This window comes from Phaenicophaeus curvirostris (assembly GCF_032191515.1).
Source record: "Phaenicophaeus curvirostris isolate KB17595 chromosome W unlocalized genomic scaffold, BPBGC_Pcur_1.0 scaffold_34, whole genome shotgun sequence".
In the NCBI taxonomy this organism is placed as follows: domain Eukaryota; kingdom Metazoa; phylum Chordata; class Aves; order Cuculiformes; family Cuculidae; genus Phaenicophaeus; species Phaenicophaeus curvirostris.
Window position 1 is genome coordinate 1,257,168 of NW_027206663.1, and position 26,630 is coordinate 1,283,797.

General features: G+C 40.3%; 1 protein-coding gene across 2 annotated transcripts; it reads right to left on the reverse strand.

The window, feature by feature from the left end:
• Positions 1–931: 931 nt before the first annotated feature.
• Positions 932–26,630, reverse strand: LOC138733799 (mesoderm induction early response protein 3-like). Of its 2 annotated transcripts, XM_069881291.1 has the most exons (13): positions 26,606–26,630; positions 25,925–25,949; positions 23,615–23,763; positions 20,663–20,797; positions 19,131–19,251; positions 17,246–17,331; positions 16,976–17,048; positions 12,731–12,882; positions 12,192–12,273; positions 9,475–9,569; positions 5,264–5,391; positions 4,936–5,081; positions 932–4,705 (listed from the first exon to the last, which is right to left on the reverse strand). In XM_069881291.1, exons 1-13 carry the CDS (start codon positions 26,612–26,614, stop codon positions 4,248–4,250), a joined length of 1,659 nt encoding a protein of 552 aa, XP_069737392.1. In that variant the 5' UTR covers positions 26,615–26,630; the 3' UTR covers positions 932–4,247. The 2 variants fall into 2 exon arrangements, with proteins under 2 accessions (XP_069737392.1, XP_069737393.1); XM_069881292.1 differs by lacking the exon at positions 26,606–26,630 and having other exon boundaries at positions 23,615–23,743; positions 25,925–25,948.

Here is a 26,630-nt window from a genome sequence, read left to right on the forward strand (position 1 = left end):
AGAACACCTGGTCTCGCTATTTAAGACTGAGGCAAAGAAGGCATTAAGTACCGCAGCCTTTTCCTCATCCTTTGTCACTACATTTCCCCCTGCATCCACTAAAGGATGGAGATTCTCTTCCACTCTCCTTTTGCTGCTAATGTATTTATAGAAACATTTTTATTTGTCCTTTACCACAGAGCCCAGATTAATTTCTAGTTGGACGTTGGTGCACCTAATTTTCTCCCTGCATAACCTCACACCACGTTTGTAGTCCTCGTGAATGGCCTGCCCCTTTTTCCAAAGGCTCCCAGTTCAGCCAGGCCAGTTTTCTTCCACCACACATAGGGAAAGCCTGCCCCTGCACCTTTCATACTTCCTTCTTGAAGAATGTCCAGCCTTCCTGGACTCCTTTGCCCTTCAGGACTGCCTTCCAGTGGACTCTATTGACCAGTCTCCTAAACAGGCCAACGTCTGCCCTCTGGAAGTCCAAGGTGGCAGTTCTGCTGACCCCACTCCTAGCTTCTTCAAGAATAAAAAACTGTCATTTCATGTTCGCTATGCCCAAGATGGCCTCCAACCATCATATCACCCATGAGTCCTTCTCTATTCACAAACAATAAGGCTGGCAGGGTGCTCACTAGCTGTGTCAGGAAGTTGCCCTCAACACACTCCAGGAACCTCCCAGACTGTTTCCTCTCTGCTGTATTGTTTGGCCTGTAGATATCCAGTAGATTGAAGTGCCCCATGAAACAAGTGGTCATAATACTCCTGGCTGCTTACAGAATAATTCATCTGTAAGATTAGGTAGAGGGGTAGTGTGCATTTCAGCAGTACCCAGAGTATCTTAAAATGTGTCCAGAGATAAATAAGTCTCAAAAGTAAGTAGCAAATGCAATGCAGATGCATGAAAAGCTTTACAAGTAAAGAAAGGTATCCAGACATTTATTTCTGGTATTGTACACCAGGTATGGAAGTACAACAAATACAAAATAATGCTTAAAAAAAAAATCAGCATTTATATACAAATATTAAAACCAATGCAACAATAGCAACTTCTTCTTGAACGTTTGATGTTAAAAACATGTTCTGATTGTCACTAAATTTGTTGATATGCACAAGGTACTTACTTTGAACTGAGAATAACTGGAATCTGTTTTAGTAAGATGACTCTAACCATACCTACTGTATTTTACAGTTGATAGTATTTTCTTTCTTCCAATGAAAAATAGAAATAAAAAAATAGTAACCTTGCCATTATTTTATAAATTACTGTATTTAGTTTCCCCATCTGTCGACAATGTGCCTGTAATGCTGGGCAAATAGTGTCACTGTTGGTCTGTTTATCCATTAATTCACATTCAAAGTTGAAATATTCACCTAAAGACTTTGGTTGAATTAAGCAGTATCAGCATGTTCTACTTGATCTGAAGTTTTCATACATTTTTAACTCTGTTTTAAAAATTAAAACCAGGAAACAATTGCACAATTCATTGACTGAGTAGCATGCAATTTAGTATTCTTCAAGTAAATTAAGCAGTTTCATCATGACAAGAAGAAAACTAAACACTTAAAAACCTAGCATGAGAAGATGATGTATGACTAACCAAAGTAAAAGTATTGCTATAATCACAGCACCAGTTACACTTCTAAATGAATCAGCTACCCTCTTCAGATTCCCTGTACATAAAATGATACATTTACCAACACTGCAATTGCCCATTATAGATTTTTGGTTCATTTGAATGAAGAAAGAGTATGACAGAGGACAAAGAATTCACAGTTTGTTATAAGAATTGTGCTTCACCATCAAAGAATCAAGGCAATATAATTTCTTCATAGGGTTGTAATTCAGTTATCTTCACGCTGGCTTTCAAAATGCAATTCTTTTAATAAACAGTAACAAGTTCTCTATTTTAAATGTTTAAACTGAGAGAAAAATAATTAAGTCCAACTTCTAAAAGAAAAATTCAATAAATAGTTATTTTACATGGATAAAGTCGTAGTGGTACAAATTTAGGAATGTCACATAAAGCATGCACAAAATTGTTACTATACACAGAAGTAGTCAAAATTATTGAAATAGATATCTAAAAAGATATGAAGAATTTACATATTTATAAAATCTTGCAAATTATTGCCTCAATTTAACAAGGAATTCAAAGTAAATGATACCAGCTAGCTAGCTAACAGGCTAAATAAGATCAGCATTTAAAAGTCTAATAGACTACAAGAAATTCATTTTTTTCTCATTATTTCCTGAATTTTGGTCAAGTCTTTATGTAATAACTAAAGTGTCCATTCAACTTGCTGACAACTCAAACCTTAGACAAGTCTCTGCCTACATTAAGAGCCCAGCAATGCATAGATAAATTGAATATGTTACTGCATCAGCTAATGAGAATGGGCATGTTCATTTAAGTGCAACTGGTATAAGCATTCAGTCATCTTTGTATAATGAGTTTTATACAGGCCAGCCACTCACTGTAAACTTAGAAACTTGAAAGTAAAACAAATAAAGGATTATGGCCAGTATTTTACAAAACTACATAAAATGTGTTGATTCATAAACAAAAGAAATAATGTACACAGTTCAGCACAAAACACAGCAACAAGAAGCTGACAACTTGGCTAAAAACATCAGAAAACAACACAGGGCCAAGGCTACTCATTACTTACTGTGTACTTACTAGAATTACATATTTCAGATACATAAATTAAGAACTGATTACACAGTTATCTTTACTTTTGTCCACCATGCTAATTTATTTTAATATGATAAGTGTGCTATTGCATAAAGGCTTCAAAGCAACGCTGTAAAGAAAACTCCATATGTTGCATCCAAAATTCAGATGTGAATGCAGTTCACAGTATGCATAATAAATACCCTCTTCCCTTTCTACTGTTAAAGTCACTTCTAATTACTCAGCATAACCTTGAAGCAACTACTACAAATATCAACACAAGCTTAATCACTTCAACAATGAAAACAAGTTAGTGGCAATTAAATTCATAATATGAACAGTGCAAGGAAAAAATATGGAGGAAAAGGGGCAATCCTGCCAAGTAATGTTCTCCAGCAAGAATTGGAAAAAACATTTGCAAGACAAACTTTGTGGATGGCTAAATTGCACTCAATGTTCCAAATAAAAATTTACTGAAGTTAAATATTTGCTTTTATGGGAAACATTTTTACTCATCCTTTCCTATTTGACCACGGTAGTGAAGTGCCATTTTTGAGCAAATGACTTGCCAAAACAAATAAATGCAATCTACACCGAAGAAAAGCTTTCAAATACATACTTCAAGGTTCTTCTACTACTATATAAACTAGACAGTCCCTCAAAACTGTAATACTTTGAACTGCAGTGCTCCAAACAATTTAAGATGTCTTCAAAAATGTACTGTTTAATGGTAAATCCTAAGCTGTGCAGACTGAAGCTTTATACGCTATCAGCTGCCTTAGGAAAATGAAGTTATACAGGTGCATTAATCTTCAAAGTTGTGGACAAAACCCATCTGAATACAATAGCCTAAAACGCATCTGTTTAAGCCAGTAAGTTTAAAGTACACAGGTACCTCTGGCAGCATAATTACTTCTGTGTAAGGTAGCCGTGGCCTATAATTTTGCAACGCCATTGAAGCGTAGGTCTTCATACTTTACTCATGTTAAGTCCTTTGTGCTAGTTTCCACCAAGATTAACTTGCTGGTTTTTTTAAACTGAAGTGCTCTAGTTCAGTATTACACAAGAGAAGGTTCCATTTAAAAAACATCCTTATATGTTTGTGTAGAGAAACCCATCCCTGCCTTTATAAAAGAAAAAAAAAAAAAAACCAACAAAAAAATCAAATGCTACATTCAGCAGGGATCAGGATTGGTGCCTTTAAACTTTGTTATTACACTGCATCCATTATGGCAAAGATAACTTAGACTAAAAAAACAAATCCAATCAGTTCAGAACTTCTGTGCTGGTTTTGAAATGGTAGCCTCTGTCTACAGGCTTTTAAAAAAAATAAAAATAAAATTGAAGCAGAGCTTAAAGCTGCACCACAGAGTTCTTAGTCCCAAATTCTGCTGAACATTTCCACATATATGGACTGAGAAAAGAAATTACTCTTGATAAATCAAGATATAGTTCTATACATAACAAGACATCACTGATGTCATAAAGTTGAAATTTCCAGTGAAAGACTAAGGAAATCTGATAGCTCCCATTGAATTTACTACTACTGTATAAAGCATCCACAATTTGTTTAGTTTTCCACAGTCATTCTGAGTGAAGGGCAGTATGCTGGTGAAGAGCGTGGGTATTGATAAAACCGTTTGTCTCATTTACAGATAGACTGCTGAAGTCAGCCACTGAAACGGCCATTTTGGCACTGGTAATAGTGTGTGTGTGGTTCTCAAATTCCACACCAAGGTTATTTACAGAGACATCATTCATGAAAGATTCCGGGACAGCAATTCCCATTTTCAATCTCTTCACAGGTCTTTCCGTCTCCTCGCTGCACATGTTCATTTGGTTTAGCTCTGAATGATAAAAGCCAGTCTCAAATAAATTAAAACAATCACTTTCACCATTGCTAGGCAAGTTAAGCAATTCTTCTGTTCCAACAGGCACATGATTAACTGGTGCTCGGGGTAAGCTGTCCATAGGAGGAAAGGCATCAACTGGGCAGTTCACATCTGAAGTGTGGCAGACAGTAGCTACACTGTTTGTCAATGCTAGGAAAAAAATATGAACACAGAATGTAAATGAAATAGTTGGTTATATAGTTACAACAAAACTGTTGGTTTGTTTTCTTTGGGTTTTTTTTGGTTGGGTATGGTAGTGTTTTTTGGGGGGGGTGGTTCTTTGGTTGTTTGTTTACCTCGCATATGTGTGTTCGTTTTGTGGGTATTTGTTTAAGGGGGGGGGGAGGGAGGATATTTTTTTTTTTCTTTTCTTGATTTACCTGTCAATTCATTGGCAGTAATAGAGTTCAGAATGCTCAGCTGTTGATCAGGAATGGTTTCTGTTCGAGTATTAGATGTTAAAGTTGAAGAATGTACTGCTCCACCAAGTGCTTCTGCTTCATCTATCAAACGATCCATGTAGTCCCTTAAAGAACATGGCATTCATAACAGGTTATTTAACAGGAAAACAAGGCCTAAAAACGATGTTGGATTTAATTTCAGTTGCCATAGCCACTGCAGCATCACATTGCAATGACAGGAAGAAAAAATAACCTTCTACATTTACAATTTCCAACAGAAAACATATTCCAAGAATGGTTTACTTACGTAACTCCTGGATGATGGTTATATCTCTTCTTTCCGAATCTTGTTTGCTGAGCAAAGTAATCATAACGTTCTGACTTTTTCCATGTGTAATAGAAAGCCACACACTCAGCAACTGTTCTGGTTCTTACCTACAAGGCAGCAAGAAGAACTGACAAGATTAATGCAAAGAATTTTGTTATCTCCCCAGTCCCCATATTTCTGCAACAGTTAGCTTTACCGTTCTAGTATCTGGAGCAAAACTATTAAATCGGGAGTCTCAAAAGATCTATGGTTTCAAATTTCTTTACCGAGAGAGTGGACAAGCCCTGGAACAGGCTTCCTAGAGAAGGGGTCGATGCCCCACGCCTGTCTGCGTTTAAGAGGCATTTGGACAATGCCCTTACTAATGTGCTTTAACTTTTGGTCAGCCCTGAAGCGGTCAGTTAGTTGGACTGGATGATCGTTGTAGGTCCCTTCCAGTTGAACTATTCTATTCTAAGTACGTATTGCATCTGTTCTATTGTATGCATTGTTATTGGTTTGGGTTTTTTTGAACTAGACTGAAACTATATCTACATCTGAAGTACTTCTGTTCTTAACCTATAGTGTCAAAAAATGGTTATAAGATGACAGACTCTCTCTTAGGATGGAAAAAGCTGAGCAAATCAATGACCTAAGAGAAGTGAAGCAGAGAAGACTTTGGGTATTCACACAAAGTCTGGTCCACAGTGATAGACAGATCAACTCATATGCTTTGTTGCATCTTGGAAAGAAGATTTTTAAATTACTTCTTAGTATCTCTCTCTGCTAAATCACTGTTTATTGGTAAGGTCCATTTAAAATTTGACACGCCCAAATATTTATCATAGGACAGGTGAAGAGAAGTTCTTAATCCAGCTAAGAGAGACCCTTGCCTGAGGGGATGCAATACTGGACCTGATGGTCACTAATACAAGCGAGCTCATCAGCGACATCAGGACTGGAGGCAGCCTGGGCTGCAGTGATCACGCACTGGTGGAGTTCAAGGTCCAGAGGGATACGGGACAGGTGAGGAGTACAGTCAGGACCCTAATTTTCAGGAAAGTAGATTTCCAGCTCTTCAAGGAGTTACTCTGTAGGACCCCCTGGGACATGGTCCTCGGGGACAAGGGAGCAGAACAGAGCTGGCAAATACTTAAGGATGCTTTCCATAAAGCACAAGAGCGCTCAGTCCCCAGATGTAGGGAATTGGGCAGGGAAGGGAAGAGACCAGCGTGGCTGAGTCAAGACCTGCTGGTCAAACTCGAGAACAAGAGGGAACTGCCCAGGCAGTGCAAGCAGGGACAGGGAACCTGGGAAGAGTCTAGGGACACTGCCCAGTTGTGTAGGGATGGGGTCAGCAAGGCCAAGGCACAGCTGGAGCTGAACTTGGCAAGGGAAGACCAACAAGAAGGGCTTCTACAGGTACGTCAATCAGAAAAGGAAGGTCAAAGAGAATGTACCCCCACCGATGGATGGAAATGGTGATGACGTATCAACAGACAAGGAGAAGACTGAGGTAGTCAACAACTTTTTTGCCTCAGTCTTCACTGACAACTGCTCTCCTCACCCCGCCTGGGTCGTGGGACAACAAGAGGGTGACCATGGGGATAAAGCCCCTCCCACCATAGAGGAGGATCAGGTTCACGACCACCTGAGGAACCTGAAAATATATAAGTCTATGGGACCTGATGAGCTGCATCCCAGAGTCCCGAAGGAATCGGCTGATGTGGTTGCCAAACCACTCCCCATGACATTGGAAAAGTCACGGCAGTCAGGAGAAGTCCCTGGGGACTGGAAGAAGGGCAACATTGTGCCCATTTTTAAAAATGGTAGAAAAGACAACCCTAGGAACTACCAACCCGTCAGCCTCACCTCTGTGCCTGGGAAGATCATGGAACTGACCCTCCTAAAAGCTCTGCCAAAGCACGTGGAGGACAGGGAGGTGGATCAGTGGCAGCCAGCATGGCTTCACCAGGGGCAAGTCCTATATGATCAACCTAGGGGCTTTCTATGATGGGGTAACCACAGCAGTGGACACGAGAAAACCAACAGATGTAATCTATCTGGACTTCTGGAAGGCCTTTGACACGGTCCCCCACAACATCCTCCTCTCTAAACTGGAGAGATATGGATTTGATGGGTGTACTGTTCGGTGGATAAGAAACTGGTTGGATGGTCGTATTCAGAGAGTAGTGGTCAATGGCTCGATGTCCAGATGGAGATCTGTGACAAGTGGTGTCCCTCAAGGGTCTGTACTGAGACCAGTGCTGTTCAATATCTTCATCAATGATACTGACAGCGAGATTGAGTGCATCCTCAGCAAGTTTGTAGATGACACCAAGCTGAGTGGTGCAGTTGCCACAGCGGAAGGATGGGATGTCAGCCAGAGGAACCTGGACAAGCTGGAGAAGTGGGCCTGAGAGAACATCATGAGGTTCAACAGGGCCGAGTGCAAGGTCCTACACCTGGGTCGGGGGAAACTGCAGTTTCAAAAAAGGATGGGAGATGACGTGATTGAGAGCTGCCCTGCAGAAAAGGACATGGGGGTGCTGATTAATGAGAAGCTCAACATGAGCCAGCAGTGTGTGCTTGCAGCCCAGAAGGCCAACCTGGGTGCATCAAAAGAAGTGTGGCCAGCAGGTCGAGGGAGGGGATTCTGTCCCTCTATTCCTCTCTTGTGAGACCCCACCTGGAATATAGTGTCCAGTTCTGGAATTCTCAACATAAGAAGGATATGGAACTGTTGGAACAAGTCCAGAGGAGGGCTACAAAGATGATCCGAGGACTGGAGCACCTCCCATATGAGGACAGGCTGAGAGAGTTGGGCTTGTTCAGCCTGGAGAAGAGAAGGCTCCGAGGAGACCTTACAGCGACCTTCCAGTACCTGAAGGGGGCCTACATCGCAGAGGGGTTGGAACTGGATGGGCTTTAAGGTCCCTTCCAACCCAAAGTATTCTATGATTCTAAGTGTTAAGCAGGACTAGCTGACTGTTGTTTAACAGCAACCACAACTCTAGAAAGCTTACCTGAAATACAACAAAAATGCCAGTCTCCTAAAGAAAAAGCTTGTCATGGTGTAACCCCAGGCAGCAACTAAGCACCACACAGCCACTTTCTCCCCTATCCTACTAGAGGAGAGTGAGCAAGAGTCAGAAGGATAAAAGTGAGAAAACTCATGAGGTGTGATAAAGACAGCTTAACAGGAATTTTTTTAAATCTAAAAAAAAAAAAAAAAAAAAAAAAGGCAGGGGCAGGGAACTAAACCCCCAAAAAACAAGTCTCCAAGCAACAGCAGCCCCCACCAACCTTAACCCCCTAGTTTTACTGCTGAGCTTGATGTTATATGGTATAGAATATCCCTTTGGTCAGTTGGGGTCAGCTATCCCAGCTGTGTCCTCTCCCAGCTTCTTGTGCACCCCCAGTCCACACACTGCCAGGGCTGTGTGAGGAGCAGAAAGAGCCTTGACTCTGTGTAAGCACCGCTCAGCAATAACTAAAACATCCCTGTATTATACACACCATTTTCAGCACAAATCAAGACACAGCCCCATACCAGCTACTATTAAGAACTTTAACTCTATCCCAGCCAAAATCAGTACAAAATCTCAAGGTGGTATCAAAACATACAGGAGAAGTACAGAAAGGTTCAAAACATCCATATTGTCAACTGTACCAGATGATATAATCATATTTGATAAAAAAAAAAATCCAATTCCTATTCTTCAGGCACAGAGGAGTCAATCAGAAGCAGTTCAGATCAAGATTTGAACTCCTTCGTTGACCAGAAACCAGGAGTACTGGTGCATAACTACACTTCCTGAAAACACAAGAACCTAAGTCTGTTTCTGTAGAATTACACCTTCCTAGTGACAAAAATAATTAAAGACGCATTTTTCCCCTCCCATAGCCATGGTATGGAAATACTATACTTCTAGGAGAAACAGACATTTAGACTAAATTATAACATAAACGGAAGCAATATCATCATAAGTATTTCAGAGATAATATACTGAATCATCTTGCAATGCCTAGCTTTTCCAATGACAACAGAGGTAAAGTTATCACAAAAATGCCAGGCTGTTTTTAATATGTTGAATATTTAATATGTCTCATTTCATTCTTCTACGTGGCTTCTGAAAAATGCATTGCTTCTACAAATTTTCAGTATAGTATCATTTACCAATTCTTCCATTTACCTGTAAAACACTAACCTTGTTTTTCTGTATGAGATGAAAGTCTTTTCCATAAATCAAAAGTGCATGTTCAAAGCTTCTGCATTCTTCTTCTGTCCATGCTGTCATCTCCTCTAGACAATTGCAAAAGTAGCATGATAAACTTATTTTCACTCACTCACCTTTTACAGAGAATAAAATATTTGTGTTGCTAATGCATGAATATCCAAATACACTCCAGAAACCTCAATAGCTCAGTTTAGACCCATGTTCTTTCCTCGAAAGTACAGATATCTTACCTGAAATCTAACATTCTTGTTTATAAAGACTCTTTTTAAAAAGAGTCCGATTTCTGAAATCTTTTATCCTGGAGGACAAAGGACATCCAAAAGACTGGATTTATTATTTCTTAAGAAGTTTTTCACCAAAAAAACCCCAGGATTTGATAGCATCTGTCTTCTCCAAGCTGAACAGACCCAGGTCTCAGCTTTTTCTCATAAGAGAGATGCTCCAGTCCCATCATCATCATCATGGCCCTCAGCTGGACCCTCTCCAGCATTTCCTTGTCTTTCTGGAGCTGGGGAGCCCAGAACCGGACACAGGACTCCAGCTGCGTCCTCACTAGGGCAGGGTAGAGGGGGAGGATAACCTCCCTCAGCCACACTCTCCTTCATGCACCCCAGGATACCTTCTTGGCCACAAGGGCACATTGCGGGCCCATGGTTAACTTGTCCACCAGGGCTCCCAGGTCCTTCTCTGCAGAGCTGCTTTCCAGCTCATCAATCCCTCACCTGTACTGATGCATGAGATTGTTCCTCCCTAGGTGCAGGGCTCTACACTGGCCTTTGCTGAACTTCGTTAGGTTCCTCTCCAGCCTCAGCCAGCTCTTGCTGAATGGCAGCACAGCCTTCCACTGTATCAGCCACTCCTCCCAGTTTTGTGTCATTGGCAAACTTGCTGAGGGTGCACTCTGTCCCCTCAGCCAGGTCATTGATGACTATGTTCAACAAGACTGGGCCAAGTACTGTCCCCTGGGGAACACCACCAGCTGCAGGCTTCCAACAGGACTCTGCCACCAATCACAACCCTCTGAGCTCTGCCATCCAGCCAGTTCTCAGTCCACCTCACTGTCCACTCATCTAACCCACACTTCCTAAGCTTACCTATGAGGACGTTACGGGAGACAGCGTCAAAAGCCTTGCTGAAGTCAAGGTAGACAACATCCACTGCTCTCCCCTCATCTACCCAGCCAGTTATGCCATCGTAGAAGGCTGTCAAGATTGGTCAAGCATGATTTCCCCACGGTGAATGCATGTTGACCACTCCCAGTAATCTTTTCCTTCAGATGCTTGGGGATGACATCTGGAATGAACTGTCCCATCGCCTTTCCAGGAATGGAGGCGAGGCTGACTGGCCTGTAGTTTCCCTGGTCCTCCTTCTTGCCCTTTTGGAAGATCGGAGCGATATTAGCTTTTCTTCAGTCCTCAGGCACCTCTCCTGTTCTCCACGATCTTTCAAAGATAACGGAGAGCGGCTTAGCAATAACATCTGCCAGCTCCCTCAGCACTCGTGGGTGCATCCCATCAAGTCCCATGGATTTGTGGGTGTCCAGTTTGCCCAAATGATCGCTAACCTGATCCTCCTCGACCCCGGGACAGTCTTCCTTTCTCCAGACTATCTCTCTTTCCTCCAAGGTCTGGGATTCCTGAAGGCTGGCTTTAGCGCAAAGAAGGCATTCAATAACTCTGACGCCTCTGTATCCTCCGTCACCAGGGCACCCACCTCATTCAGCAGCGGGACCACATTTTCCCTAGTCTTCCTTTTGCTACTGATGTACTTGAAGAAGCCCTTCTTGTTGCCCTTGACATCCCTCGCCAGAGTTAATTCCAAGTGGGCCTTAGCCTTCCTCATTGCATCCCTGCATATTCTGACAGCGTTCCCAATTGGCCAGTCCCCTTTTCCACATTCTGTAAGCTCCCCTGGCGGAGCTTGAGGCCATTCCCTCTCATCCTGTCCCATGTCACTTGGGAGAAGAGGCCAGCACCCTCCTCTCCACAACTTCCTTTTAGGTAGTTGTAGAGAGCAATGAGGTCTCCCCTCAGCCTCCTCTTCTCCAGATACAGGACAAAGAACAGTCTTTGCTAAACAATAAACTGATTTTTATTTATGGGAGTGATAAAATTTGGGACAAACAAGATGGAAACTCATTTTCCACTGTAAACTCTAGTAAATTTCTCCATGCTCTACCAAAGACCTATAAAACCATATGTCAGAACCTGTTTAGGCTTGACATAGCGCGATGCCAGCACACTGATGAAGAGAGTGGGGCTCACTTACATAGCCAGCTATGTCCTCCCAATTCTGGTATAAATGTAATCAGATTATAATTGATCCTGGTCTCAAAAGTGTACCACAATGTGAGTGAGAACTGCCTTATGGGAGCAAAATCACAGCACCCCATCCTTCTCTCCTCAGTCTGTGCCATTCTTGGAACAGCAATGGGGGAAAGAAGGGAAGAAAAGGTGTAAAAGTTGATCCTGCGACCTTTACACAAGTTGCAAACTTCTCTAGTGGAAATTTCCATCAGGTCAACAGTCAGATTATAACTAATCCGTGCTAAAGACATCACGTAATGGGATGTGCTCATCAATCTGAATCTTACTCAAGGTTCTTCTACACAACAGGGTTGGGTTTTTTTATTTATTTTTTTCTTCCTCCAAACACACATTTCTTAAAGAAACAGGTACTCCTCTTACCCTGAGATGCTTTTCCATTTGAGCAGTATCTCTCCATTGCTTCTTTAACATTATGTCTACTTCTGAGAAGTTCATATAGTGCCTATAAAAAAAAAAGAAGTCTTTTTTAGAAAGAGTCAAAGTCTGCACATATCCAATCTAAAACTTCTGAAACTAGCCTTTCAGTGAGCATATCTAATGTAAAAAAGAGGATTTATCTTTACACAGGAAGAAAATTTTAAAACAACAACCAAAAGCAAAACCATCCAAAAGGTGAGGCAAGGTTTAATTAAGCAAATGTTTTACATAATATGCAATTATTAGAAAAGTTAGATTTGTCAACAGCATGGCAATCAGAAACATGACAGATCACAACACTGCCAACATTCAAATACTTGTCATTTTAAGCACGTGCTTAAAATTACAAACGAGATCTTGACTCCAATTACATCTTATTAAAAAGAAATTGAACATTGCTGCCTTTATACTATAATGCAGAGAAAGAGAACACATTTATTACAAAGCAATGTGTCACAAATGGAACAGGATACAAAACATACTTGTTCATCGTCTCGTGTATGTAATCCTTCAGGATTTCTGCCAATCATGTTTTCATTTCCTGTTCTTAAGGAGGTTTCAAAAAGGTATTCTTTAACTTCAGTTTCCGAGATCACATCCGGTTTCCAAAGTAAATGGTCTTCATTTTCATAGGCTGTTAAAACAGAAACCCATTTACACCAGGTATGACATTAAGGCTATAACATAAAAAGTTACTTTACAAAGACAAAGAACAGGAATAGAGAAGTAATCAAATCAAGCACCATCATGCCACTTAAACGGCAACTCACTTTTTCCCCAAAAAGCCTCAGTTAAGAGACAGACTCTGCAATGTGGCATGGCAAAGAGATTCAGGTTCCATGAGGATGAGATAAAGTGACTGAACTCTTAAGACAGTCTTTCGAGAGGAGCAGTTTGTTGACAGCTAGATGATTCAAGTTGTATTATGCAAATAAACTATAGTTTGCAGTAAGAGTGCAGGATATTACCTTAATATTTCAAATATCACAAGTCAAAAAAAACCAAAAACAAAACCAAAAAAAGGCAGTGGCTAACTGGTCATTTTCAACTAAAATTTGCCAAAACTTACTTAACAAAATGGAAATCTAGATCTCAGTGTGGTAATTTCTTTTTCCATTCACTAACAACCAAAGGCTGTTAACAACTTGTACTTTGCATATTTTACAAGCAATCAGGATGTATAATCCTCCTTCATAGTGTACTGAAATCACATATGCACCTCTTGGAAGTAGCTTATTTGAAAGATAATATATTGGAAATATTCAAGTGTCGGCCTGAACCTTTGTCTGTGCACACATTTAAATTCTAGATTAAACTATAAATCCTTTCCTCTGATCAACAGATGTGATGAACATTACACATAATGCTTCGTGCACTCTCTTGGCAATACAAAATTAGAGTTATCACACACAAGTATAATGGCAGTTACAGCAAAGGAGATAGAGAAGATTTGAGAATCTCTCATAAAATTCCAAGAAAGAATTTTAAGCTAAGGAGAGGAATAAAATTACATTACCTTTGAAAATTCTGTTATGGCTTAAGAATATGGAAAGTTTTCAAAACAGACGCATCGCAAGTGTAAGGTTTATAGAAGAGCAGAACTGCCTTTTAGCACAATTCCATTAGCTGGGACTACATAGAAGAAATATAAGCTCCTGTTTGCCATCACAAGCTCTTCAGGGAGTACAGAAGAGGCTTTCACAGAATCCTCCACCCATACAGCCAGGTCCAACCTCTCCGAGTACTGCTGACACTCAGCTTCAACCTCTGTTATCAACCAAGAACCCAGCACTTCTTGCTGGAGTCCATGCCTGGTATTCTCAAGAGGTGCTCCTCAGGCTCTCACCATCTGGGAGCTCTTTCTTCTTGGCCATGCCAGCAGACAATACTCTCGCTGGTTCTCTCTAGCACCAGCTCATTTCAGAGAAAGTTGTCAGATTAACACCTTCCTGATTGGTCCTCTAGTTACTGGCCTTTCTCTAGGTCTCAGCCAATAAGTCATCAAGAACTGTAAACAGTAAAGTGACTATCCAGATGAATCCAGTTCCTATTCCTCCATTTCTTACAACTACTAAGAATCAAGCATGATGCTTACAAAATAGGAAAGGATAGTCACTTGATAATGCTTCCAGCACCATCCATACTAAACATTCTTTATTGCAAATGATCATTCTTCAATAAATAGTTGGCAACAGTGAAAAGACTTTATATGCTTCACTAGAATGATATTCCCATGAAATGTTACAGTTAGAACACAAGTAACTTAAAGAAAAATCAGAATGCCTTTCATTTATTAACATATCCCCCAAACTGTTCCTTAATTTCATAGCCATTCTACCCATGAGCAGAAAGAACAACAGTGACAGGGGATGAGGAAAAGGCTGAGGTACTTAATGCCTTCTTTGCCTCAGTCTTTAATTGTAAAGAAAGTCGTTCCGTCTGTGTACAAACCCAGGAGCTAGAGGAACAAAATGAGGCTCCCGTGATCCAAGAGGAGGTGGTTAGAGCCTTGCTAGCCCAACTAGACACCCACAAGTCTATGGGGCCGGATGGGATCCACCCAAGGGTATTGAAGGAGCTGGTGGATGTGCTGGCCAAACCCCTTTCCATCATCTTCCAACAGTCCTGGAAGACTGGGGAAGTCCCACTGGACTGGAGGCTGGCTGATGTTGTGCCCATCTACATGAAGGGTCGCAGGGAGGACCCAGGAAACTACAGGCCTGTCAGTCTGACCTCAGTGCCAGGGAAAGTCATGGAACAGGTGATCTTGAGTGCTATCATGAAGCACATGCAAGAGAACCGGGTGATCAGGCCCAGTCAACACGGGTTCGCAAGAGGCAGGTCTTGCCAAACTAACCTGATGGCCTTCTATGACAAAGTGACTCGCCTACTGGATGAGGGAAAGGCTGTGGATGTGGTCTTCCTGGACTTCAGTAAAGCCTTTGACACAGTTTCTCACAGCGTTCTGCTTTGGAAACTGTCAGCCTCTGGCATGGACAGGTGCACACTCTCCTGGGTGGAAAACTGGTTGGATGGCCGGGCCCAGAGAGTGGTGGGAAATGGAGTTAATTCCAGCTGGAGGCCGATGACAAGTGGTATCCCCCAGGGCTCCGTGCTGGGTCCAGTCATGTTCAACATTTTTATCAATGACCTGGATGAAGGCATTGAGTGCACCCTTGTAAGTTTGCAGACGATACTAAACTGGGTGGAAGTGTCGATCTGCTGGAGGGTAGGGAGGCTCTGCAAAGGGATCTGAACAGGCTGGACCGCTGGGCAGAGTCCAAAGGCATGAGGTTTAACAAGGCCAAATGCCAGGTCCTGCACTTGGGGCACAACAACCCTATGCAGTGCTACAGACTAGGAGAAGTCTGTCTAGAAAGCTGCCGGGAGGAGAAAGACCTGGGGGTGTTGGTTGACAGCCGACTGAACATGAGCCAGCAGTGTGCCCAGGGGGCCAAGAAGGCCAATGGCATCTTGGCTTGTATCAGAAATGGTGTGACCAGCAGGTCCAGGGAGGTTATTCTCCCTCTGTACTCGGCACTGGTGAGACCACTCCTTGAATCCTGTGTTCACTTCTGGGCCCCTCACCACAAGAAGGATGTTGAGGCTCTGGAGCGAGTCCAGAGAAGAGCGACAAAGCTGGTGAGGGGGCTGGAGAACAGGCCTTATGAGGAATGGCTGAGAGAGCTGGGGCTGTTTAGCCTGGAGAAGAGGAGGCTGAGGGGTGACCTCATTGCTCTCTACAACTACCTGAAAGGAGGTTGTAGAGAGGAGGGTGCTGGCCTCTTCTCCCAAGTGACAGGGGACAGGACAAGAGGGAATGGCCTCAAGCTCCGCCAGGGCAGGTTTAGGCTGGACATTAGGAAAAAATTTTTCACAGAAAGGGTCATTGGGCACTGGAACAGGCTGACCAGGGAGGTGGTTGATTCATCTTCCCTGGAGGTGTTTAAGGCACGGGTGGACAAGGTGCTAAGGGGCATTTTTTAGTGTTTGATAGGAACAGTTGGACTCGATGATCCGGTGGGTCTCTTCCAACCTGGTTATTCTATGATTCTATGATTCTTTCAATATTTGCTTTTTGAATGCCACAGCTATACGTGCTGTACTTTCCCACAGTGAAGGTTTCTAAAAATACCAAATAAAACTTTAATATAAAGTTATTTTTTTCTACTCTAGCACAATTGCAGTTTTTACCCTCAATTTACACAGAAATAACATATTTAAAACATCATATTTTTAAAAGACAAGGTGTATCTGGACCTACATCTTCTATCCATGCTATGGAAATTTAAAACAGTTTATTGCTTTGTTTTTCATATCCATTTCTCAACACACACTGCTGTGCTTGCCAAAAAACAAGCAAAGAAAAATACTGGTTTTAAGATCTTCAATGTAAACTAAGTTACATACTCATAGCCCAGTTATGATACTCTGATGAAAATATCTCCTTCTTGACCCACAATTTGTTGCCTCGCAATATTACTAGACAGCACAGAATTAACACTGCAATTCACCCTCCTCTCAAAGTTGTAAAATCACATTTCTGAGATATAATTATGTGGTTGCGTTACTTCAGTTGACACAGGAGTTGGTTTGGATTTTTCTTTTTAAGGTCTCCGAGACTTGTACAAAGCCATTGAATTCATCTTAAATTTAAATAAAATTTTTTTCAGTCAACTACTATGTATAAACATAAGATAAAAAGTAAAACAGTCAGAAGAACTTACTCTTTTCATTACCACTGTATCTGCCAAGGTAAGGTGGAATTTCGGCCTGATACTGTGAACCAACCATTATTTCCTGAAGATGCAACAAAAATCACAAGAGAGAGATATTAGCTTAATATTTTGTGTATGGAAGCATCACAAAATTTTAACATGGCATTTTGCAGAGAATTCCAGAATTAAGGTACTATTTTAGATATGTACCATAAATCTTAATGCATTTTTCTCAATAGTAAAGTTTTTCTTGTTTTTTTTTAAATATATAGTTATTACCTTTCTCAAATCTTCAGATGAATTACCATTGTCTGCCTCCAAGTCTTCACCATCCGATTCCTTATCTCCATCACATGTAGTGTTTGCTTCAGACAAAGAAGTTTGCCTTTAGCTAGTAAGAATTTTCAGTTCAAACACTCAACTACAAGATATCCTTTACTTTTGAAAGGAGCCTCTGCTTTTATTCTGGGAGACACTCATCATGAGTCTGTTGATCTACATTTCTATCAAACTAGCATGAAGTCAGAAAGCACTAGTACTTTTATATTGCAGAACCAAAACATTTATCATCACTGCAACTGAGACAATGTACTATATTTCTAACAGTCAAAAGGAAATGAGATCATTTTTCTTCATCAATTTTCTTCAATCAAGGTTTATACCTTATAGAAAAGGTATGAGAAAAACAGAGAACTTCCAGGGCTAATAAGATTAAAGCTATTTTGTACTCACAATTTTCCATAACGCCATGCTAATAAATAGGGTTACAATTTTAGATTCATCACAACTAAACAGAATTGTCCACATCAGAGACAATATCCAAGACTGTATTGTATGGACTGAGGCTCCTCTTCTATAGTCATTCCCAAAATCACCAGTCTATCTCTGTTTGCTGTTAGAAGTAGCAAGCAAGAAGCTAACACAAATGCATGAAACATCAATACACCTGGATAATGATATGCAATTATTTTTTTCAATTAATCCAAATGCTTCTGTGTCAGACGTCCATCTTAAAATTGAATGTTATCTTAGAGAAGCGGACAGGGATCAGAAAAAAAAAAAAAAAATGAAGTTGTCAACAGCACAGAAAACTGACATTTCCCTCCCTGAAATGGTGGATAAGTAGATTTTAAAATGCCCAAAAGTTCTAATAGAGAAAGAGTAACATTCTGATACAAAACCATGATGGCTGAAAGCAAAGATGACAGTTACTTAATCCTGAGTAAGAAGAGGGGCTAATTTCTTCCATAAAGCTGCCATGCTTTCAGCGTCATATTCATTAACAGTTCCCAAGCAACGTTTTAAGTGCCAGCAAAGTTGAGATTTGCTTAACTAAAAAAGGGCATAATAATTTGTATTGAGAGAGATACAAAAACCTCAAAAATGTCTTGCATTACACAATCAGCAGCATGTAAAGGGCTACACAGTTACTGATGACTGAGACGGCACATTCCCTTTATCATCCCCCTTCTCTAGAGGGATGAAATCCCCCAGAAATAGCTCAAGATACTTGCCAAATTAAAACTGTGATAAAAATCCTCCACATTGCCTATTGCAGTTCATTTGTTCACTGGTGTACTAGAGTTGGAGCAATGAGGAATATCTTGTCCAGGTTGGATAACTGAACCACTGGTTCTCAGATCTTTCCCATAATAGCTCCATAGGTAGTGAAATTTTGGTGGTCATGGGTTCACAGGCCCTGTTCCATATAAAACCACTTTGGGTCATGAAGTCCTATGGAAAACTGTTGAACGCGTGAAGGGGAAAAAAAAAAAAATCACAAAGAACCCACGTCCCAGTTCACATCCATAGCTGAATGGAGTCACTGGCTTAAAAGCAGGAGTCAAAGTTTTACTAGAGAAACACTAATTTAAAAGAATGGGTTACATATTCATGTCATTCAGTAACATATTGAAAATCACAAAGAGTGTTCCTCAACATATTAAATACTAATTATGAAAAGTTACTGTATTTACAGAAAAATCAATTATACTTGTGCTTTGAGGTAATCAATATCAACCAAAGACAACATTCGTGAACAACATCCTGCAAAGCACTATTTCTCAACTACTAGCAAAGTCAGCACTACTCTGCGACTTTGATATTTTAAGCTATATACAATGCTAAGACTTTTTGAGTAATATCATAAAACTAGATTTCCTACATCTTAATGGCCGAGGAAAGAAGTCGGTAGCCTCATGTGAAGTAACTGATGGTGTCAAGTCATCAGCAGAGGACTGCGTTTCTTCATCATCACCTGACAAGAGGTCTTTAGCTATTTCCTCCTGCATCATTAAAATTAAAAATAATTAAACAAACAAACAAATAAAACCTCAGACTGACAATTAAGTATAGACTGGCGAGCATCTAGATTCATCAAATTGTACATCCCATTAATTAAAATGAATTATTTTACCATAAGTAATAGAGGATGATCTGCTAAAATTAATTAAAAAAAACTAGTTCACGCCTCCTAAATCTCAGAGCAAATATAACACCTCATTTCAAAGTTGAACACGGGGGTTCATTACCCCCTTGTCTTCTATTAAAATAAATGCACAAGTAGTAAGCTCTGCAAGCATCAAATCTCAGATGTTCTTCCAATTGCTTGCAACAAAAAATGCCAGTGGAAATCGTTAGAATTCTGTCATTCTTTGCATCACAGATATACTAAAGCTTTAAAAAGCTTAAACTCTGGAGAAAATACAAAAAACACAACAACACCCAGGCACTTCTGCAGATTTTTGCTGAGAAGAGTTACAGGTAATAGACAACCCATTTTCTTCCCAAATCACACAAAAAGTGATGTTTCAGTAGGTTAAAAAAACCCCAAAACCTGCAAAAAGTAAAAGCACGCTTCCTCCACTAGCATGTTTGAACCCCTCTATAGAGAGAGATTAGGGAGGAAAAGAACTCTATTAGACAGCAAGGCAACTACATTTCTGTAGCCTCAACGCAATCATAACTCCTAATGAGAATCAGATGGGCAGAGCCATGATTATACCCTACTTTCTGTGGCGTTTAATCATTTCCTCATACTTATATAAAGTAAAAAAAGACACATCAATGCAACACAGAGATTGTTTTATGTGCAATGACTATCTAACCCCCCCCCCAAAAAAGGTTAGACCTTTCCAAATTACATGTATTTGGAAGGAACATTAAAATGCACTCCCGAGTGCTTTGGAATGTTATCCACAAATGTTTGATACATGACATGTATGTTGGAAGTCAGAATTATTAGTTCTGGACATTGCATGTATTAAAATAAAATACAGTTATCTTCAGAAAAGTCCCAGTTCTATTTACAAAACCAAAAAGGAAATTTAAAGAAGTTCTCTGGATGTGTTTTAGAAGAACCATTACCTTATTCATTTCTCATTTATAGTGATATAGTGCCACTAATATTAGTATGTATGTGTGTGATAATTATAATTAGATTTACATCCTCAATGTCCTTGAAAAAGAATTAATTCAGAGTATAATTGTGGAATCATTTACATTGGAAGACCTTTAAGATCATTGAGTCCAACCATAAACCTAACACCGCCAAGTCCACCACTAGTACTCTTAATTGTATACTGAAGTTGACAAAGATATGTATTTTGTAACATCAAGAGATAGCAAAATATAATTTAAGGTCACCTGGTTTTCTGCTTTTAAACTATAATATGGGGGAAATCAGTTCTGACTTACTTTATCTAGAGTCATATCAGGAAGTTCATCTGCAAGTTCGCTTGGAGAGCTATCCACACTGGAACTGGCAATAACTGGAACTGCAGGTTCGTAGCCATAGAATGCCAGTAAATCTTCTAATGGCATGTTTCCTTCCTAAGACAAGATTTACAAACATTTCAACATATTGCCAAATATTCGTAAACAGCTCAGGATAAGACATATTTTGAAAAACAAAAGTAAATAATAAATAAACAAAAAAAAACCCTTAACTGTAAGCAGGAATCTTGATTAAAGACCTAAAATATTTTCAGGCACAGGACTGAAATAATGAATTATATGCCAAGAGACATAGTTGTGAAAGCCCATCAAGCTATTGAAGAAATGGATTAAACTAAAGAGTAATTATTAAAAACGTGCTCCCAATTCATACTGTTGAACACAATTTGCCTATATTTCTTCAAGGCGGAAGATAGATTAGAAACACTAACAATCCCACTACAAGAAACAAATGCAGAAAAACTTGAAGACTTTAGTCCCATATAGTTACTGCTGCAAGTGTGCAAAATACCCTAAAAGTAAACCAATACAGCAACTTTTTATCTTTCCATCTCCCACACAATATATTTTATAATGATTGTTGAGAAGGTGTTGTGGTTTAACCCCAGTTGGCAACTAAACACCACGCAGCCGTTCACTCACTTTCCCCCAGCAGGATGGATGGGAGAAGTGGAAGGGTAAATGTGAGAAAGAAACTTGCGGGTTGATATAAAGACACTTTAATAATAATAATTAAAAAAAGTAAGGAAGAGAGGAAAAAAAAACACCAAAAACCAAGCCAAAATGAAAGCAGAAAATAAATCCCAAGAAAGACAAGTGATGCAAATGATTTTAAATGATTGCTAAACAGCTTATTAACCTTAGAAAAAGCCAAAACTATTCCTGAGAAACACCAATAGAAGTATTTTAACTATCCAAGGATGTTCAAGATACTGAAGAGTTATTGTAAGGAGGGAGAAAACATCACAAACATCACAGAAAACAGTTGTGAAGGTGCCATTCTGTACTTCCTCCACAAAAACGCCTCTTGGAGGAAGAAGAATAATTGTTAATAGCCTCTGTGCAAGAGTACCCAAAGTACAGTAATGGCTTCAGGACAGAGCCCAAATACCAGATCAAGCTCAAGGCCAGTGTTTTAATAACAAATCTCCCAGGCAAAACATCACTAACCATTACAGAGCACAGCAAACTGCAAAAGACAACACCAATCTTTAACATACAGCAAATAAAAGAGCATGGTGCAGATCAGATAAACTAATATTGAGAACAGATGAATCAACATCATGACCCAAAACTGTTAACAGATACCAAATTTATCTCAAACCCTTCGTGCCCCACGTTGGGCACCAAAAAGGACTGTTGCAGCTTAACCCTGGCTGGTAACTAGATACTACACAGCTGCTCACTCACTCTCCACTGGTGGTGGGATGGAGGGGAAAATCAGAAGGGTAAAAGCAAAAAAAGACATTTGTGGGTTGAGATAAAAATAATTTTAAAAGAAATAATAATTTTAAAAATTTGCAAAGGGGGGAAGAAAAAAAAAAAAAGAGGGGAAGTAAAACCCAAGACAGACAAGTGATGCAAATTAAAACAGTCCTTCACCACCAAGGACCAATGCCCAACCAGTCCCCAAACAACAGGGCAGTCTGAAGAGCAGAAAAGGCCTTGACTCCCTAAGCACTGCTGAGCCATAATGAAAACATCCCTGTGTTATCAGTGCTGTTTTCAGCACAAATCCAAAACACAGCCCCATACCAGCTGCTATGAAGAAATTTAACTCTATCCCAGCCAAAACCAGTACAGAAGGTAATAGGAGAAAGACAGCTTATGATACAGAGGAAAAAAAAAAAAATCAAGAGAAAGGCTTGGTTTATACCTCGTTGTTCCTAACACCTTTTGATCCAATGTTTTTACTACATATCATCATGCTTGTATCCTAACACAATTAATGAAACAACAAATCGTGAAGACTTTTTTCAGTTACCTGATTGAAGTCAAAGATTTAGGAATATTTTCCAATATCCATACCTTCAAAAGTTATAGTACTTTTAAAAAATTCTTGTTTAACTCATAGCTGATTAAAGAAAACAAGTAATTTAATCCGTGTAAGTTCTTAGTCCTGATAAGACTTTTCACAATAGGTAAACAAACTCACGCCCAAGTCTTTCCAGGATTGGGACATAAGTAATAAAGTGTTTAACATGAGTGGTGCTCAGTTCTTTTTCCTTCTATTATAGAAGCAATAAGATCATTTTGTGGAGTAACAGCTCCATTTTAACCACCAGTCTTGGCAAGGTGCTTTGGTATTATAACTGCAATTCATAATCAGCAAAAATGTAACTGTAAAGGTAGTGGGACAAAAGAAAAAAAAATCAGAAGTATAAACACTGCCAACTCTACATTTAGAAAATTTGTTTTTACATAGACTACAAAAAACACAGCCTCATATTTAATGCCAAAAATTACACTTTCCTGGAACTCTGTTGACCAAACCCTACAGTTATGCTGAGTGGTATCAAGTGGGTCACTGAATGGTAATGCAAGCAGCATCAGTTTGTGGATGTTCAGCATCCAGCAGGGTGATGCACTGCCACAGATGAACAAAAGGTGTAAATAGGAAAAACATTAATTAAAGAGCGTAAAAAGGAATAGGAAAAGCCAAGGAGCACACTGGTCATTTTGTACACCCACCAAATGCCAAACTGCTGAAACTGAGTCACAAAACTACAATTTATCTAGCAAATCAATGTGATCCATCGTGTCTAAAGCAGAAATGCATTTCCAGATTGTAAAAACATAATCTGACCAACAGAATGAAATGCAACTAGCTGTCACTTAACAGTATGCAGAATGTACAATTGCAACTTATTTCCAACTTATATGGACATTTAGGAGAGAGCAAGTCACTCTTACCTTTTCTAAATCTTCAATTTCAGAGCTAAAATTTTTGTTTTCTTCCATCATTTCCTCTTCTTCTTCAAGAGTTTGCTCATCATCATAATCACGTACCAGCATTTCAGCAGAAGGGTCAAAGTCATGATCCTCAGATGATAAAGAGCCAACTATCAAAAACCCTAATTTGAGTCATTTTTTTTCCTATGCCAACATACGAAAATTACATCACAGGAAAAAAATAAGGTTGCATTTATTTTTACATACAGGGTCAGAACTCTCAATGGAATAACTGGAACAAATTCCTAACTACCTGACAAATTCAGCTATTTTAGCTGGCCTTCCCTTTTTGTACTTTTAATAGGTACAGTTTTCTCTCTTGCAGCACAGAGTACTTGGGAGAAGTATCTAAACTACTGAAACAAAGTTTCAGAAAGTACAATCTCAAATTAATATTTTACTGAATAAAAGATTATTCAAAACATCCTTGAAATGGTCCTTAAGGTATAAAGCCCACGTGTCACAAGATTTCAGATTCTGAAAGACACTGATTTATAGACTCAAATTCTATTTATAAGGTTCATATGGTAACTAGCATAGCTTTTCACAAGCAAACAGCTAACTTGGGCTGCGAATGAGGCTCCTACCAACAGCAAAATAAGCAGCAAGACTTGCTTCAGATCAGTTTAGCCTCACAGATGAGATCTTTTGTTAAAACTAATTTAAGTCTTAGCACTTGGTCTAAAAAGGAAGAACAAACAGAGTTTCAAGAAATATAGAGTAAAATATACCAGAAATAAAATGCTTCTAATGGATCACATGTTAATTAACAAGTCATTGTGACAGCTCTGTGGTCCAACAGACACTTTTTTCATTACTTAATAGGATACTCGTAAGTCATCAAAAAAGTACTGTTAATATTTTAAGTGCATTTTCTCAACTGTTAGAAAGGTTATCATTAGATTCAACAAGTTTTAAAGATGCACTGCAAAGTCAGTGTTCTACAATGAAAAATACAGAAATACAGGGAACGTTAAAGAACAGAAGAACCCTTTCTTAAAGATGAAGAAACAAAACACTTGAGTATTTTCTCTTTCACTTCCAGTTTCCCCTTCTAGTTCTTACATACTAGTGCTATGTTGCAATTCTTGGCTTGCAAGCAGTATAGAAAAGGTTTATTAAGATTTATTTCCACATAAGAACTCCTAAAGAAGTTTTGAAGGAAATGACTGCAAATTTTCAATGCTTTTCTTAAAAAAAATAAATAAAGCAGTATCTCTTGGCACTGCTTCTAGCCTTCAAGTTGTATATACTAACACTTCCAAGTCTTGAAGTATCTAATTAATTTTTCAGCCATAATGCTAAGTGTTAATTCCTTATATGCAGATAATTACTTTAAATTTTGTCCGTTTAGCTTGCTTAAGACAATACTGTGGAAGTTCATAACACCATACCATAAGGAAACACTCAGGCCAAAAATGCCTTTTGTTCACGTGCTATGCATATTATGGTCTCATAAAACTCTCAGTATAGCTGATAGTACTGCTCCAATTATAACATTATATGTTGAATTTTTCTACTACTGGCCATCACAACCTGATCCTATGGCTTTTAAAGAACTGTCAACTGCCTTAATATAACATATATTTATATATACGTATGCTAAAGATTACTGCTTCCAATTGCTGTTCCAATTCATTTTGTCCGAGTATTTTAAGTGGAAGCTCTATTCCACTCAGACTTTAGTTTAAAAGTCTCACTTCTTAGTAGCTCTGAACACTCAAGATCTCATTTAAAATATTTAAAACCATATTCAAATAATGCAAGCTAAATAAAAGTAGTTAAAAAAAGATTAAAAGCAGACAATGCTGAAAGCATTCTTCACGAGTAGCCCTACTGTTAAATATGCTTGCTTGTGTGAAGTATTCCAAAGAGCCTTAACAGCAGTTAAAACCTTAACAATTACATATTATGATTTTAAACATTTTCTGATATTGTCAAGAAGTCAAAAATTTACACAAGCCTGCAGTTATCAGCAACAAGAAAGGTGGTCTCTCCCCAAGCTACATGGCTTTATCGAGATGCTGACTTAAAAGTACTACAAAACTTTTCGTTTTAGATTCTAAGCAGTCAATTGCCAACTTCAGCCAGAGTTAAGGGAAGAACTCCACAGCGCACATCTCTTAAAAATCAGGCAGACAGTTAGCTACATGAACATGAAGCGTTAGGAAAGCTATGAGGCAACGGGGTTAACTGTGAAGGAGCAGGAATGAGAGAGCAGAGTGTGAGCACCAGGCTAGGTGCCGGGGCAGGAGGGAGGCGAGGACGAACCTGGGCTCGAACTCCCAAAGGAAGCCTGCGGGGAAGAGGAGAGAGCAAGGTGAGACGTGGGCTTCCTCCAGCCCAGCAGCAGGTAGGGGTTCTCCATTTCACACCCTCTTCCGTCGCACCGCGCTACCCGCCGGCCTCGCCCCCAGCCCCTCCATCGTGCTCGCCCTCTACCCATCCCGCCTTCCCTCGCTCGCTCCCCGTCTGCCGCTGTCCTTTCCTCCCCTGGCCAGAAGCCCCCTAGAAGCTGCGCCCGGCTCAGCGCTCCCACTCCCTCCAGCCCTGGCAGGAGTTGACAGGGGCAAGGAACGGCGGAGGAAGCCGGACCAGCCTGATTCTTCCCGTTCCCGGCCCAGGATTCGCTCCTCCTGCCTCCCGCCAGGCGTTTCTCCATCGCCTGCGCTGCGGCAGCCCGTCCCGCGCCCTCCTACGCGCCCAGCCGCGGCTTGTCGGCCGCCCACGGGCTGGGAACCCGGCACCCGCACTGCACGGCATTCGCTGTGCGGCCTAGCTGCGCAGGCTCCCACTGTCCCGGCGCTGCCGGCCGCCTCGCCGGCCGCACCGAGCCGCCTTGGAAGCGCCTTACGGGGATAGCAAGGAGGCGGACGCAGCGGGCTTGTTGGCGACAGGGCCCCGTGGGAAGCCGACCAAATCCTGCCTCCCCAGTCCACTTTACCCGCTCACCTCCGCCATGTTGGGACGATCAGAC